At 44.8% G+C, this 18,108-nt stretch overlaps 1 protein-coding gene across 3 annotated transcripts in view; it reads right to left on the bottom strand.

The window, feature by feature from the left end:
- The window catches only part of LOC142587287 (saccharopine dehydrogenase-like oxidoreductase), a 277,502-nt gene that overhangs the window by 83,453 nt on the left and 175,941 nt on the right, over positions 1-18,108 (bottom strand). For all 3 annotated transcript variants that reach the window (XM_075698167.1, XM_075698166.1, XM_075698165.1), the window contains exon 6: positions 6,886-7,028. In XM_075698167.1, coding sequence (XP_075554282.1) covers positions 6,886-7,028 — 143 coding nt within the window. The remainder of the gene's footprint in view (positions 1-6,885; positions 7,029-18,108) is intronic.

Here is an 18,108-nt window from a genome sequence, read left to right as displayed (position 1 = left end):
ACACTTTGCCGCAATGATTAAATAAGCTAATGAATGATGGTATTGATGTTTTTTCTTGAAGTAAAAACAAGCTAATAAATTACTTTGGTGCCTATTAGCCTTTAATCTCTGTATAACTAGGCTTCTTTTTATTGAGTCATGTATTTTTTCTATTGCTATCTGCTGTATGAACACTTCTATGAGAACGTTTATTGTTTTTCTTTTTGTTCTTTCTCTCTTACCCTCCCTTTTTGCCATGGGCTGGTTTCTGCTGCTGCTGTCACGAGAAGGTTTAAGGACTAGCCAAGTTGTTCTATTGTAACTTATTTCCTTATATCCTCCATAAACTTGTATATTTATGGAAATAAATTCATTCATTCATTCATTCATTCATTCATTCATTCATTGTTATAATACTAATTGCAACGACTGTTCTTCATTTCAAATTGTTCTATTATGGTTGCATATTAATGTTTTATTACTGTAATCATACCCCATAAACGTCTAGATTTTTCTACACTCCCTGCTATCATCTCTGATGAGATTACCAGTGTGTTTTAAAAAAATAAATAAATAAAATTCAAATCATAACATACCTACAACAAATCGAATGAAGAAATAAAGCCGAAGTAAACTGAATATCAAATATCATAAAACATATCACGAAGTTTAACGCTTACAAATATTGGGCAAGAAAACACGGTGCTGCATGTGCTCGGGAGTCTCCTAGCATCGTATAGAATGCAGCAAGCTATCAATAACTTAGTTACACTAAAATCAAGATATACAGTACGGTCTACTGTTATTAAAGAGAAATCCAAATTAGCATGCCAGCACTGATTACAGCTCAGTTCTACTGCTGTATAAGAAGCTCTGGAAAACTTTTTTTTATTAACAGAATGTCTGTTGAATAGAATAAAACACTTTTTTCCCTCTGAAGCTAAAGAATTAGTGATGTTATTTTGTGCTGAAAACCAATGAGGTCCTCAGTTTATTAGATTATGGCAATCTTCTATTGCATAGAAAGTTTTCCTTTCCAGTTTTCTTTCAAAATACAGAAGGGCTTTCCCATCTTTACAGTTGGTGGGTTATTGTATGGCCCATTTGCGCGACAGGTGAAAGTGCAGAGTGGGCATCACGTGACTTGAGCACTCCTCTGCACATAGCCTTCATTGGTGCTGTGCAGGTCGACCGCAGTCGGAGACGACAGTAAAGTGTAGGCACCTCTTCATTGTCGGGTTCGGAGTGATTTGCCCCTCGTCAAAGGATTCTCAAATCGGGAGGTGTCGGCAAGTCTTGCCCAGCGCTGTTTGCCCCTGCCCCCTCTCGTCCATCTGTGCGAATGTATGCAAGTCAGTGCCAGCGGTGTCGCCAAGGGGACACCAGAATATAGTAGACTCCGATTTATTCAATGTCATTTAGACTTTTTGACTGATGCACTGAAAAGTCCCAGTGAGAAATCATACATTGCTATTGAAGGAAAACTCATTCAGTTTAAATGTGAAAGCATGCCGCTTCAGCTCGACTCCCAGTGTCATCCCCTCATGCACTAATGCCTACTAAAACTTTGAGAACAAACTAAACAGATGGCGCTACTGCCTTTCTTTCTTTTGAGGATTTTTCCACTCAGTGACAATGACACCCTCTCAGCAACATGACAGTCAAATGCTGCTGAGGCAGCATTTAAACATGTTGGCACTCTTAGCCGGACGCTTCAAGAGCAAGAAGCAAATATACACTACGGACTACTTCAAGCAGTAAAAAAACATTGTAGTGAATTCATTTTGCTTCCATTCATAACTTCAACCTTTCAGATACCTTGACCAAATCTTGCAGTTTCACAGGGGTCAAATTAATTGGGAGTTGACTACACACTGCCACGTCTCCTTCACATTGTAAAACTCAACCTCATAGTACATACCATAGCGACACTTGGCAGGTATGAAAGTTGGGAAACAATTGTAGTAGGACATTTTAACTTCATACTAATTTGGCCTCCAAATGCCAAAGCTACAGCTATACTGACATTATCGTGATGGGTGCTCATATGCTGTGTAGCGATAAGGCTAGGTGTGACAACGTTGCTCATGAAAAAACAAAAGAGAGAAAGTGTGTCATCTGAATACGCTCAAATGTAGCAGCAGCAATGATTGCAGGAACGAAGAAACCCAACGTTGCACGATATCACATGACATCATGATACATTCACAACTATGGCCCCAAAACTGCTCCATAGAAACAAGTATCACTGAAATCAGGGTGCAATGACATTTTTTAAAGGTTTAGATGGTTTGGACCTTCATTCAAAGCAAAAAAAGGAAGAGAGAGAGGGTGACAGAAACAAAAAATGTTACGTCGATATTCTTTTAACTGCTTTGTCCTCTTTAATGCCTAAGCCAGAATGTGACAAACGAATGGACAAATTTACCATGAGCCCTGAAACTTATTTAATACCACGAATTTCTAGACAAACTAGATGTATGTACACATGCTCACAGCCTTGAACCTCAGTTCGTGTGCACGAATCCTTTCATGCACTCTTTTCTTCCTCAGACCATCAATGAGTGGAACACATTACCATTTTGCGAAAGCGATAGCCACGACTTTGAAAATTACGTGTCTTCATGATCATGAAGACACGTAAGGGGTTCCGGTGCCGACATGAGGACCGCGCACTTAAGGCTCCTGTTTCTGCAGCTCTTTCAGGCACTTGGAGCGGTCCATGGCGCCGGCTTTTCGTTATGGGAATTCGAGGGAGCCAGCAAGGATAACGAAATGCACATCGCTTGGAAGTGCACAGGGGCAACACCGGATGCATCGGCTGAACTGCAACCACTGCGAGAAGACGAGGCGATGGCGTGCGCAGCTTGCCTGGTATCGCTGCTTCGGAGGGGAAACGGGGATGACAGCACGTGCCCAGCAGCAGCAAGTGATGTGGCTGCATGGCCATATCTCGACATGACCACTGCGCATTGAATTAATAGTGGCTTTGCGGCCACGTATTGGCAAGGCTCGTCACGTGACGCCAGGCTATTTAAACAGCTACCACGCTCTGCTCAACTGGGTTCCGGTGCCGACATGAGGACCGCGCACTTAAGGCTCCTGTTTCTGCAGGTTGGTGAATTTTACCATTATAGACCAGTTTGCGGAATGTCAGTGTCGGTGCCAGAACCCTACACGTCACCTGGGGTCCTGTTGGGCTCGTGACTGATGTGTGGTGTGCTGTGTATTCAACATTTTCTTTAATGAAAGCACTTTTACCCATGGTCGGAGACATTGAGGAAAATGCCGGCCCATTTTCAGAAAATGCAGAACATTAACTATTAAAGGCAATAAATGACTCCGATATTTAAAGAGGGTGATCGTACACATGTAGGCAATTACAGACCGATATCTTTTTTTGCTGTAAGACTCTCGAACATGTCCTGTACTCTTAATCTGACGAAGCATTTTCAAGCAAATAACTTTTTCACCTCGGCTCAGCATGGCTTCTGCTCTGGTTTTTCGTGTATAACACAACTAGCCGAATTCACTCACGACATTGCACTCGGCCTGGACCGTGGTGAACAAATAGATGCACTCTTTTTTGACTTGCGGAAAGCATTTGATGTCGTCCTGCACAATCTACTTTGCTTAAACTTATCATTCCTAGGCATTCCTGAAGATATTCTCGGCTGGATAAAGGATTATTTACACCTGCGCAAACAGCAAGTTGTTCTTAATGGGGTGACCTCGGCTCCAATGCATGTGCTACTGGGAGTGCCTCAGGGCTCTGTGCTTGGGCCACTTTTGTTCCTTGTTTATATAATGATTTAGTATTAGGCCTTAAATCAACCATTAGACTATATGCTGACAACTGCGTCATGTATCGTACAGTGAAATGTCATGCCGATATGTCTGTCTTACAGGATGACCTTGAAAAAGTGTCTATCTGGTACAAGCGGTGGCAGATGACTAAATACTGGTAAATGCTACCATGTGCAGTTTACAAAGAAAAAGAAAAAAATCCCCAGTTCCTATTGCGTAAATAATATTGCACTCAGTACCACTAAGGATGTTAAGTACCTCGGAGTTACGTTTTCTGAAACACTTGAGTGGACTAATCATATTACCTCAATTAGCGCGAAAGCTTGCCGTCTTCTTCACTTTTTCCGACGAAATTTTAAGCATTCTCCTTCGTCACTGAAGGCAACCTTCTATTTAACAAACGTCAGGCCTATTCTAGAATATGCATGCGTTACCTGGGATCCGTACACTAAAAACCTCACAGATAAAATAGAACGCGTCCAGAAGCAAGCAGCACGCTTTGTAACAGGAAATTATAATTTTACTATCACAGGATCCGGAATACGGGAAGGGTTGGGTTGGAAAACTCTTTCTTCACTCAGGAAAATCCTAAGATTGAAATTCCTTCACAATATATATAAAAGTAAAACTGGTATAGACAAAACAGTGTTCATCAAGGAGCCGCATTAAGTTTCATCTAGGAGCGACTACGCTAACAAAATTAGAGCTTATCAGTGCCGTACCGATGTGTTTAAGTATTCATTTTTTCCTAACATGAATAATGAATGGAATGAGCTCCCTGATGAAGTGATGGCAGTGTCTAGTATGGAAAATGCTATTGAGAGCCATATTCTTTGATTGTTCTGTTATTCATCTCTACACATACGCTACTTTTTTTTTGTTAGTTACTTTGTTTACTTACTTACTTAATTACTTACTTAATTACTTACTTTGTTTGATAGTTTGTTAGTTTGTCTTCCGCTTTTGCGAATTTGAGTGCTTAAACAATGTTATATTTACTGATGTATTCTTTTGATGTCACTGAATATGTTACCATTGTGACCATTTTAACCCCCTTACGATAATGCCGTGCAGGTGATGTAGGTACACCAAATAAATAAATAATAAATAAATAATCATATACAGTCAATGACCTATTTTTCAGACATGCCAGATTTTTCGAATGGCCTCGTAGCACTGCCACGGTACCCCATAAAGACAATGTATCAGAATGTCTGAAATTTCTCATGCAAAAACCCTTCGCCATCCGATTTTCCAGACTTTTTTCATGACCGCAGATCTGAAACGGCATTGATTGAAGCCACCACCACCGTTCCGATTCTAAATACAGCAAGCAATGTTGCATGGTGAAGCATACCAAGAGTGGGAAGGGGCAATTATCATGGGCCACAGTCTGTATCTCGCTGTCTCCTGTCACAGGACGAGCACCGATATGCCTAATAAGTGTACTGGTAGGCCTCCAGAGCTATTTCGGATGTGCCTGTGCAATTTGAGCCCTTGGGAGCAGTAAAAGGCAGGCATTTGTTTTTTTGGACTGCCCAATTTTTCAGATGTTTTCGCGGCCCCTAGGGAGTATGAAAAATCTGACGTTTTATGTACCGCATTTACCCAAACCCATATCTTTTTTCAGAAATACGGGTCTGAAGATTGCCTGCACATTACAGTCAGATACGAAACTAAAACTGTGTTCACAGTGCCTGTGACAGCCTACCATCAGGGCCATCAGAAACAGCATCATCACCATTACAAAATGGTGACAAAAAACGTTTTTGTGAAGGTTGCTGTTGGTTCATTTTGTGCTCTACTATGATGTTGGCACTGGACGCGCCAGCACATTCGGCCTTCTGCATTCGTGACACTGTGCAAGCACGCTATCTACGCACAGTGCCAGAAATGCTGTCGGAAGCTCACTTCGACGAGTCCAATGCAGTCTCGCCAAAGTGGCTGCGGTATCCCTAAAAGTGATCGCTCAAGAATACCACCTCTGTGTGCTTGGTTATCTGTGGCCAATGATGTGCAAATGGTGACTACGAGGAGCTGCTTTTATTTATTATTATTTAGTTTATTTATTTGTTACATACTGCCGGCCATATCTGGAGGCCAAATACAAAGCTTTCATTGAGCTTTCCTTATGAAAGCTCAATAAAAAAAAATTTACATCTGTGAAGGTGAATTCTGCGCCCCTCACTTCTTTCTGATTGTGAATGAAGGGCATACGATATCTTTTTTTATGAATCAGCGGCCTATTACATTCAAGTGCACTTCTATTTTATTATTCTAAATCTGTGAAAATTGTCTATGAATTAGACTCAAGGGCACGTTAGAATCGGGTAAATTGATAATAAAATTTATCATGGTTGCCAATATAACATTGCATCCAATATTCACACTGCATCCAAAAGCACGACGCTCATAAAAATGTGAGAAAATGGCAATTAGGAATGGTGTCAGGAAAGGAGACAATTCTCCCGCAATTATTCAGTGGATATTTGAATAAAGTATGCAAGATGTTAGGTTAGCGGGAACAATTAATTGCAAGGACTAATGAACTAATGGGCACTGCATTGCAATTTGAAATTGTATAATTGCATATGGTTGAGTAATGCTGGTTCCCAAAGATCAGCTTTGCTACAATATAGCGGTGTTACACGGTGAAACGCGCTGTATTGCGGCAAAGCATACTAGGAGCGAAAAGGGGCAACTGTCACCGGACACTGTGTATTAATTATGTAAACCTACCCTGGCCGTTTCCTTTCACAGCCTGAGCACTGGTACACCTAACAAGTATACTGGCATGCTTTCAGAGCTATTTAAGATGTGCCTGTGGCATGAGCCCCTGGAAGCCCTTTCTAAGGAGTCTGAAAAATTGAATGTTGACTGTGTTTCACTATGTTGTGCTCAGCAGTCAAACCATATTCTAATTACTTCCATCTTTTATATAATGTTTATCTCATTAACTAGTTTTGTTATGCACCCCCTGATTGGTCCTTGGATCGCAGGGTCTTAAATAAATAAATAAATAAATAAATCTAGCCAACTTACCAGCTCGTGAAATAAAGAAAAATGCAGAAGACTCCTGACTGCCTGCGATATGCATACCTGCGATCCAGACGTGTATGGCGTGGGGGAAGTGGCTTGGTGAAGAGCTTCTCGCGAGCCTGACGGCGCAGATCGACAAGCTCGGACGCATGTGCCAGCCCGTACATGGCACTCTGCCAGGTGCCGTAGTTGATCTTCATGCCCTACACACAAGAAACACACACCCTCAACCACTTGTGACAGACAACTAATTACAAGCGCAGGGTATAACCTCAACACAGATTTGAAAAGATGTTTGATTCAGTAAATGCCAGCAGTCATGGAGGCATTCTTTTTCTGCATAAAGCGCGAAAGCACAACCAGAAACCAAGCCAAGACAAAGCTGACAGCATCCCAAGACATCACATGGACATGGAATTTTCTGCTGCCTGAAGAAATTTTGCTTGTCGCCTGGAAGTCCATGTGCCAGCCCACCCGTAGCCACACAACTGTGTAACAGCTATCAGTGCAGATGCTTCGTTCTAAATTTGCTCTTGTTAACTGCTTTCCTCCCAACAGCAAAAAGAAAATGGCAAAATCAAGCTTTGCTTTTCTAAGCTCACACTGAGTACAAAGCATCCGAGATCGCACGCACACCACAGTCTTGGATGCCATGGAGCCCAAAGGTGTTTTCACTTCTAGCTGTCAGATGGCATCACATCATTTCACATCACAGTGGCATGGAGTGCATTTTTACTGGCAATAGTGGCACATCCAAACTACAAGTAGTACCCCTCTGGTTAAAACGTTGGCCTCGCAGCATGTTTAAGATTTTTGTAAGGGCATAGAGTTGTACAGGTTTAGGCCAGAACAAAAGTTAGTTGCAACTTTTTTTTTCTCGATGCCATGCCCAATTGTTCCACAGCGAGACGTGACAGTACGACAAGGTCCATCTATCAAGTCACTTGAATATTGCATGCGTGTGGTTGCATCTTTATCATTAGCTTCGCAAGCCAGGAAAACAAGTGCAGGACTACACAACACAGTAACTACTACAACGGGAGAGCACAGTTGGCATGTAGTCGTACGAAAACCTTTTGACAACCCGCTGACAAGGGTAACATGAACGAGTTATTTTTTCTAAAAATCAAATGGAAGTAGACAGTGAAGAATTAAATTCTGGGGTTTTACATGCCAAAACCACAATCTGATTATGAGGCATGCTGAAGTAGGGGACCCTGGATTATTTTTGACCACCTGTGGTACCTTACACCCACCCCTGACGAATTGTACAATGATGGCGCCACTGTTCCGCACCTATTTCGTTGTAATGTGGACCCAATGCATGGTTCCTCGGCATTTTTGCATTTCGCCCCATCAAAATACAGCCAACACAGCCAGGATTTGATCCCACGACCTCATGCTTAGCAGCGCAATGCCAAAGCCACTAAGCAACCACGGCGGGTAGTAGACAAGTAGGATTTTCTTCTATGTTATATTGTAATGCAATTTTCTTTTTATTATCAGTGGTTCAGCACAAGTGACAAAATTATAATGAGGAGTTGCTACATCATCGGATTAATACTAAGATGTCCAAGTGGAGTCTCAAATAGTGTCCTACAGTTACCTCAATTTCTTGATTACTGACGCTTGTACTCCAGCATTAACCTATCGCTTAAACTTGAAATTATATTTTCCTTTAGTGTCCTTTTAAACTTAGAATCTCATTGGTATTCAGTAAAACATAATGTCACTAATTCTTTAGTTTCAGAGGGAAAATAGCACTTGATCCTATTTAATAAAGGCAACTGCTCCTCCACAGTTGAACAGCACCCTCTCACATGCTGTCACACGGTGAAAAGTGCTGCCGCACTGTTGCAGAAGTCACACTTCGATGGTGATCCAGGGAAAACATGGGCAAGGTGGGAAATGGAAGTTCAAGACGATGAGCAAAACGAGAACAAGGTGAAAGCAGGAGCCAACGTTTCGAGAAGTGGACTTCTTTTCAAGGCGACATGCTTTCGCTAGTGAATGAGACAAGACCGAATAAAAATAGTTGGCGTTTGTAGCTTGAAGATTACTGGGTGTTCCGCTCAGACCGCAGTATGAACCACGGTGGGGTCACGACTTAGCTGGAATGCAAGCACCATACAGGAAACCTCCATTAACTGAAACTCTGATATCTTGAAACTGAAATATCAGTTAAGCTGAAATTTTTTACTGGCTTGGTGTCAATGCCATGCATTTTGACTTCCTATCCCAAAATGCTTTTGCTACGTACTCAGTATAGCTTGAAACCTCAACTGCGAAAATGTTGGGAAAAAGTCACTGCCCAGAGGTTTCATATTTTGTGTGATAGTGACAGGACTAAGTTTGTAGCGAATTCCACTGGGTTCTAAGCCAGCTGCGATCTCATTGAAAATGCTAGCGGAGCGTCGCTGTGGTCCCTGACCCAGTGCCACAAGCGTGAGAAAGTGAATGTGACCTATGCAACATGCATGCTCACATGGGTGCGGAGTGTGATTAGTTTGCTTATCCACTACTCTGCATTTCTATATTTATGGATCCGCATGTTACACCATGTAAGTTGCGATGCTGGACTGTGGATTTATTAGTCCTGAAAATGCACACCAACCCGGCCTACGTGAAACCAGAAGAATTCATGTACCGCTCAGTGACACCTGCAACATTGGAGCACTTTAGACACCGTATCAAGCAATTACATTGGAATGATATTTTGACCGATGGAGATGCAAACAACTCGTATAATAACTTTATAACAACATTCAAAGAACTTTACTTTGAATCGTTTCCTCTCAAGACATATCACAGACCAAACAAATCTCGGAAACCATGGATAACAAACTATCTAAAGCGACAGATAAACCATAAAAATAAACTTTACCAGCAGTTCGTTAAAACACGTAATGCGGACTTATGGACTGAATACAAGACTGTTAGAAATAAGTTGAATAAAGAAAAGGAAAGGGCAAAAAGGGACTACTACTACCACATATTCGATCCACAACGTCCAGAGCGACGTAATGCCATGTGGAATAAACTAAATGAAGTACTGAATAAAGGAGCCACTCCCACAAAAATCGCAAACCTGGAAATAGACGGAAAAACTTTAAACGGAAGTGAGCTTGCAGAACAATTCAATGATTTCTTCGTGAAAATAGGAAATGCCAGCCACAGCGCAGAAACAACAACCGGCATAAATCCGATACCAAACAAGCTTTTTCTTAAACCAACTTCCAGTTCTGAAGTAATTGCACTATTCAGTAGAATAAAAAACAGTCGCAGCTGTGATTCTGATGGCATAGAAATGCGACCAATAAAGTATGTATTAGATATCATAGCGGAAGTACTAACACATATCTACAACTTGGTGTTATCAACAGGTATTTTTCCAACGCTCATGCAACTAGCAAAAGTTACCGCAATATACAAAACAGGAGACAAAAACAATTTAAACAATTATCGCCCAATATCCATACTCCCCATTTTCTCGAAATGCCTTGAAAAAATAATAAACGATAGAATTGAGATCTTCTCTAGAAAGTACGACCTTATTACCGAATGTCAGTATGGTTTCAGAAAGAAACGTTCAACTGAGAGCGCTCTACTAGCACAAAAAGAAATCATATTACATAATATCGAAAACAGGCTTTTGACACTTGCATTATATTTGGACTTCAGTAAGGCATTTGATCGCGTAAGTCATGAATTATTATTAAATAAGTTAAAATGCTATGGATTTAGAGGAATCTCGCTCAAACTTATTCAGTCGTATTTGAGTGCGCGGTCTCAGTACGTTGAAATAAATGGCTTTAAATCACGCACACAACCAATTAAAACCGGGGTGCCACAAGGCAGCATTCTAGGGCCTGTATTGTTCTTATATTACATCAATGACATAATCAACATCGACGAAGATTGCAAATTTTTAATTTATGCTGATGATTGCACACTATTTTTTACTGGAAGAAAGTTAGGTACTCTCGAGGCACTAGCAGCAAACACCTGTTATAAGCTTCGCGATTGGTGCACTAAAAACAATTTAACGCTAAATGAAACAAAAACAAAATGTGTCCTTTTTCGAGCACTTGGCACATCCTTACAGTTACCTCACCATGTTACCCTAGGCCCATACAAAATTTCAGTAACCAAATCAATAAAGACGCTTGGAGTAATTTTTAATGAACATGTATCCTGGAATGACCAAATAGATCAGATTAGCTTAAAGCTGAGACGCGTGGTTGGTGCTTTAAATCGCTGTCGATATCTTTTGCCTCTTACCATAAAGCGACTTATTTATCAAGCTCTCTTCCATGCTCACTTGAACTACTGTGCTTTAATATGGGGAAACACTACATTAACCAATTTAAATAAGCTAAAGATACTTCAGAAAAGAGCTATTAGGGCAATAGAGAACATACCATACCTTGAACACACCAGCCATCTTTTTGTGAAGCATAAAATTGTTACGGCGAACAATATATACAAATGCAGGCTGCTGCAATCCTACATTAGTGCAACTCGCGGGAAGCTTGACACATTTCTCACACTTGCAAATCTTGAACCTACTGAAAATATTTACTTCCATCGGTATAAACCCCCCTGGAAAACTCCATTCTCACGCACTATTTACGGAACGCAAAGGCTTAGCTACACATTACCAAGCACTCTTAACGCATATGAGCAGCAAGACATCGAAATCAAAACACTAAACCCCACCAATGTAGTTAGCTTGTTTTTGTAACTGCGCATTCCTTAAATTCTATTGCATTATATCATTGTTACATGTATCATTGATGCCAATTTGTCGTCTCTTGCTTTATTATATGCAAAAATGATCCCATGTGTACAATTTTTCGTACTGGTGTGTAATAATTATTTGCTTTCGCTTGAGTATTTACCCTGTCACTTTAAATTATTCACTTTTTGCTTGTATAATTATCTTTTTGCTTATATATTTACCCTGTCATTGCTACTACAGGGTGGACGGTGCTTAGTCAAGCTGCAGTATCCGCAGCTTTTTCGCCGTCTTCCCTTTTTCACAAATGTTTTGTTTGGTGAAAATAAAACACTGACTGACTGACTGACTGAATATTGCAACAAATGCATGGGGATGGCAGTGTTTCGCTGACTTTGGAGCATAAGGTTACCCTCATAGAGAGGCAGAGAAAGAAAATAAAAGTCAGCCATAGCCAAGGAATTCAGTATTCCTTTGTTCATACTGTCGACGGTGTTCAAGAACAGGGAGAAGGTCTTGGATTGATTTGAACAATGTTTTTGAGCATTTTCACAATATTTCGTGTGACTAGGCTTTGAATACATCAGTGTCTACGTGTAACAGTATGGGCGATTGCATAATCTCAAGTTTCAGTGACCTGTTGGAGCGAGGGGCAGATGAAGCATTTGCTCCTCGCTGCCAGCACTTTTCCTGATAGCATTGGAGTACAGGCGAAAGCATGGATGGCTTCGCTTAGTTCGTACCGCCGATGTGAAGATACCGTCGACTTACGTGGCATGAAACCGTATCATTCATCACAGACTCCCAAACTTTTGAGATTAATTGTTTCTTCATTCAAATTAGGTTTTTTCGATTGCCTGATAATTAGGTAAATTCTGCAGCCCTTTTCCATGTAAGAAAAGTCGATCAGCGACTGTACTTAAGCTCGAATTTCAATACAATGAAATTTCTATTAATGTTAGGATTGGGGGCTCAATCCCATCACTCGTAATCAATTGTAGAGATTGGAGTTGGACATGAATAGAAGGTATCTGGCCCATGCCGTCGTCCAACTTTTCCACGTTGAGGACGTTGAAGGGAAGGACTGCTTCTCATCGAGAATGAGGAATATGGGTTTATTTACAGTATCTACATAAGGACGTTGCAGTTCATCAGTCTATAGCATGACTGCGAGAGAAAGTGTATTGAGCAGCCGCACAACAGCGGTTTATAAACACTCGGTCCTCCCTCGGTCCCAAGGTGAGGGAAACGTTCGACCAGGAGACAAGCCGCCTTTTTGCGAGAGGGATTACAAACACACACACACCCGCACAGGTTCACGGTCCCCCCTGAGGGCAGACGGCCTTCGCAGAACTTGGAGCTGACCCCCGCAGCGCGGCCGCTGTGGTGTCCATTGTCTTGCGTCTTAAACGGTGTTGTGTCGGCAGCGGCAGGCAAGCGGGGGGCCCCGACCGGGTGAACGCGCGGCAAGCGCCGGCGCAGGAAGGAGACACGGAGCGAACTGCTCCCGATGAAAACCGGAACGAAGACTCGGCCGACCCACGGCCGTTTATTACTTATAAAGGCTGCACACGCTAGATGACACCTCCAGATTGGCCCAACCTCGTCACATGACAGAAGGGGGGTGCGCCATCTAGCTATACAACTACAAAACACACATGTACGATGACAGAGATCTGACAGGGGGCGACACTATATTACATCATCTCCCCCCTGGAAACAAAGTAAGCATACAGTGAAACGCGCACACAACACGCGCACTTAAGTCCAAAGGCAATTTCAGTTCGTTCCCCCCATGTTCACACACGCGCACCAGTCGCACACAAAGCACGCACTTAAGTCCACAACAAATTCAATCCGTCCCTGCCCAAGTTCACATACACGCGCACCAGTCTTGGGCACCATAACACAGGCAGTCACTCGAACAAAGTCTGACAAGGAACACGGCACAAAACTCACTGCACCGCAACAATAAGCACTTTTTTCCTGTGTTAATGAAACATGTGGACTGTCTCCTAAATGTCACAGCGAGGTCCCTAGCCGTGGCATTTCGAAGACTGCAATACGCTCTACACTACAGAAACAAAATCATCGAGCCACGGAGGCCGTTTTCTGTCACGATGAGGACGCGTGCGTACCTCAGAACTTTGGGGGTTGCGATGCGTATCGGTCGACTTTAAAGACCCAGTCGTCCCACTATTTCCTTCCCCCTGGTTGGACAATTGAATGTGGTTGTCGCTCAAAGCTGGAGAGGGTTGCCCAGGAAGCTCCTCTCGACGTCCCAACAAGTCCTGGGAGGCTACCGATTCTCCTACGGAATCAGAGACGACTGCTGACTGTGTAAACTCGGAAGTGATACAGTCAGACGGACTACTCAACTGAAGCTTATGACTCTGAGAAGACGCTGTCGCTACAGACGAGTCATCGGAATGACTATCCAAGTTTGAATACGAGTACAAAAAATCTTTGTCACTTGTACACAATGTACTACCTGCTGAATCCTTTATCACTAGGGTTAACTTAGACACATGCCACGTCTTCCCATCACTGAGTAAAAAAGTAGATGGTCCTATCTGGGTCTTGACTTTACGAGGTTTACTGTACTTAAAAAATCCTTTCCTGTTAAATCTTATTCTGACGGTGTCTCCCACCTTGATACGAGTTGCCTGAGCACCTCTACGTTTGTCCACGTACTGTGTAGTCTGCCACTGTTTCTGCAAGACCCTTTCTTGAACGTGAGGCACAAGACTGTCCTGTTCCCTTAGATCTACACAGAGCTGCATGGTTCCATCCTTCTTGCGCACCACCACGAGTGGAGACACCCACTCAAAAGCCTCGACACGCTTGATGACGTCGCAGTCCTCGAGACGTCGCAATTCATTTGGGACCTGGTCACTGAGAGCCAGGGGTAGTCTGCGCAATTTTGAAGATACTGGTTTCGCATCTTGCTGCCGATGAATTCGGTGCACACAGTTGTTGACGAGATTCAACTCGTCACTGAAGAGGTGATCAAAACCCGGAGGCACACCTGTGGGGCTCTGTACTGAAGGAAGCGATGGTAGACGACATGTCAGCGACGTACCGTCGATCTGTATGCCCAAGCGTTTGATAGCGTCTAAACCCAGCAGTGATGTTCCTGTAGTCGTTACGTGGAACGTGACTGAGCACGACCTTTGGAAAAACTGGACAGTGGCTTGAAACAGGCCTTGAATGTTGATGCGTTGCTTGGAGAAATTTCTCAAGTCCACTGTTGGTTGTGACAGCCTGTGCTGTCGACCAAAGTTATTTCTAAAATCTTCGGCCGTCATGCATGACACAGACGCTCCCGTATCCACCGGCAGTCGCATGGAGACGCCGTTCACTACGACCGGAACTTCCAAATCTTTTTTAGTTTCAAAAGCGCTTACCGTCAAGACAGACGCGGACGGCTGCCTTGCGGAAGTTGAAGACAGCGTCTCTGCGGAAGAGACGTGTTGAACAGTGCGGGTTTTCCGGCATACTGATGCAAAATGGCCCAACGTGTGGCAGGCGTTGCACCGCCGGTTCCTTGCTAGACAATTCTTGTACGTTGCAATATGCTTCGTGCTGCCACACCGGTCGCATGCACCACGGTTCCCGGAGGAGCCATGTGCGAAATGTCGGCCCTCTTGGCGGCTTCTCGGAAGAAGTCGGCCATCTTGGCGGCTCCCCGGAAGAAGTCGGCCATCTTGGCTCGTCGACGGAGCGCCAAGTTGAGGTGCCTCGATTCTCTGTATTTTCTCAGAGTCGAACGCGCGGTTCGCTCGATGCAGGGCTTCTAACGAGCGTCCAATTTCTTCTGCCTTGTCCAGGGACAGGGTTTCGCCATGAGCCAGCAACTTCTCGCGAACGCTGACGTTCGCTACCCCATGTATGATTTGGTCTCGGACGCGCTCGTCATAGCTTGTGCCGAAGTTGCACTGTACCGCCTTCTCCTTTAATGCGGTCACGAATTCCAGGAATGCTTCTCCCTCGAACTGCTTTCGGCTGGTGAATTCGTGCCGTTCCGCCAGGACATTTGTTGACGCGGCGAACAGCCGGTCAAGCCGCTGCAAGAGTCTTGGAAACTCTGACGCTGGCGGGACCGCATCACTTGTCGTTGACGCTGCGCCGGTCGACTGCCTTGCTGCTTCGCTTGAAGCTGACGCTGCGCTGGTTAACTGCCTTGCTGCTTCCTGCTCCTCGTCTGCAAAGTACTTCCGTTGTCCCTCACGCCCGAGAGCGCTGACGAGCGCGGACGCTCGTCGCGCGTCCGTCCAGTCGCCACCGCCGGCCGCGGTAACACTGAACTTAGTGTCACACATTACTTCCCCCCTCTCTTTTGGCTTCTGGATTGGATTGGCGCGGCTCGCTACATGCTTGCGCGCGCTTTTCCTAGTGCAGATTGTTGCGCGCCTGGTTTCTTCACTAGGTATTTACACCATCACTTTTCCGAGCGCAGATTGGTGTGCGTCTGGTTTTTGCACTAGGCTTTTATACGATCTCTTGTCGCTGCTTTCCTTTTTCTCTGGTTTGATTCGGCTACAGCCACTGTAATTCGGCGCGGCTAGGTGCAGGCGCGCATATTTGGTGTGCGCCTGCTTTCTTGCGCTGGTCTTTGAACACATCGCTCGCTGCTCGCGCTTATATATAAGAAAACGCTGCGCCGCTGGCGTACCGTGTACGTAAGCGCGCAGCAATGCCGGGAAACATTCATACAAAAGCAAAGGGTCAGAACACTGCGCTTTGTTTTTCATTACTTTGTCATGTACCTTCACACTGGGTAGCGCCGAGCGATCGCTTCTAACAAACGCAGAAATGAGTCTTTGCAGCGCGTGTGGCCATTAATTGACTACCCAACACAGCCATGTGAGGTGCGACTCCAGGCGGAGAGGAGGTGGCGCTTCACTTTCTGTATGCCAATAACTTTCCATTTTTTTGCGTGTGAACGCCCGTGATCGGGTCCACAAATTTCATGCTGTCTGGTTTAGTTTCCCATTGCAGATTGAGGCTCACTCCGTTAGCATCCACTAAGTTCGGGATGCAGTTATATGCGGCCCATTCATCACTGTGGATGGTGGTCCCCGGTTCAACGTTGGCTGCAATAATGGGGCCTAGCGTCGCCGCGTCTCGTCTGTCGACCTTGAATAGTCGGAACTGCCCGGTGGTCACGCAGGTCATGCCGAATACCCATGCTCCAAGGTCTGCAATGCCGCCGTGATTTTGCCGGCTCGGCGGAACCTTGTCGCCCGTCATCAGGCGGCCTCGAATGTGTTTTCGCTTGCCGCGAAGGAGGCATTCATCAATTTGCACAATCCTTCGGGGCCACCGAGTGGGTGTCGCGCCAGCAGCTCGTCCCGCACGACCTCACGAGCTATCACGGGCGTTCACACGCGAAAACTAGCAAGTTAATAAACTGAAGCGCCACCTCCTCTCCGCCGGCTGCAGGGTCACTGCACCGCTGCTGGAGTCGCACCTCACATGGCTGTGGTGGGAGTCAATTAATGGCCAACACGCGCTGCAAAGACTCATTTCTGCGTTTGTTAGAAGCGATCGCTCGGTGCTACCCAGTGGTAAGGTACATGACAAAGTAATAGAAAACAAGGCGCAGTTTTCTGGCGCGCTTACATACACGGTACGCCCGCGGCGCAGCACTTCCCTATATATAAGCGCGAGCAGCGAGCGATGTGTTCGAAGACAGCGCAAAAAAAAAAAAAAGCAGGCGCACACCAAGTATGCGCGCCTGCACCAAGCCGCAACGAATCAAGCCAGAGAAAAGGAAAGCAGCGACAAGCGATCGTATAAAAGCGCAGTGCGCAAACCAGACGCACACCAATCTGCGCTCGAAAAAGCGACTGTATAAAAGCCTAGTGCAGAAACCAGGCGCACATCAATCTGCGCTCAGAAAAGCGCGCGTAAGCACGTAGCGAGCCGCGCCAATCCAATCCAGAAGCCAGAAAAAGGGGGGAAGTAATGTGTGACACTAAGTTCAGTCAATGCCTCCTTTACTAGATGCCTGCCGCGTGAGCCGAGAAGCTGGTTCCTGCCCCTTTCCTCTTTACTCTTCCCCACCCGGGTTAACCCGGGTCGGCTGCGAGCGCTAGCTGCGGTGGCCGCTGCAAACCTAAATCGCGTAGCCATGCCTCCGAGATTTTAGCGGCGTCTGATGCGATCCCGGAGGCACAGGACCCACAGTCTCTGGTCAAGCCATTGGTCGAGCGCGCGCCAGCCTAGTAATCGTCACTTCCTCCGCAACAGGAAGTGGGTCGGCTGCGAGCGCCGTCTCTCCGCGACTACCCTGAACTACGGGAACCTCCGCTCCAATAGGAAGACTAGCGACGCGGCAGGCATCTAGTAAAGGAGGCATTGGTTCAGTGTTACCCCGGCCGCTTCGAGGTGGGCCTGAAAAATTTTTTTCCAGCGATACCATGGAATTAACGGTGCGCCGGGCACTTCAAGAAAAACGGGAAGGTTCGCCGTAAAAGACGCCATGCCCGGTAGCGCGCAGGAGACAGTGCAGAAAACAAGCCGGAGCTCGCAGCAGGAAT

This window comes from Dermacentor variabilis, chromosome 7, assembly GCF_050947875.1.
Source record: "Dermacentor variabilis isolate Ectoservices chromosome 7, ASM5094787v1, whole genome shotgun sequence".
NCBI lineage: Eukaryota > Metazoa > Arthropoda > Arachnida > Ixodida > Ixodidae > Dermacentor > Dermacentor variabilis.
The sequence above is the reverse complement of the archived record's forward strand: the minus strand, read 5'-3'. Positions and strand labels throughout refer to the sequence as shown.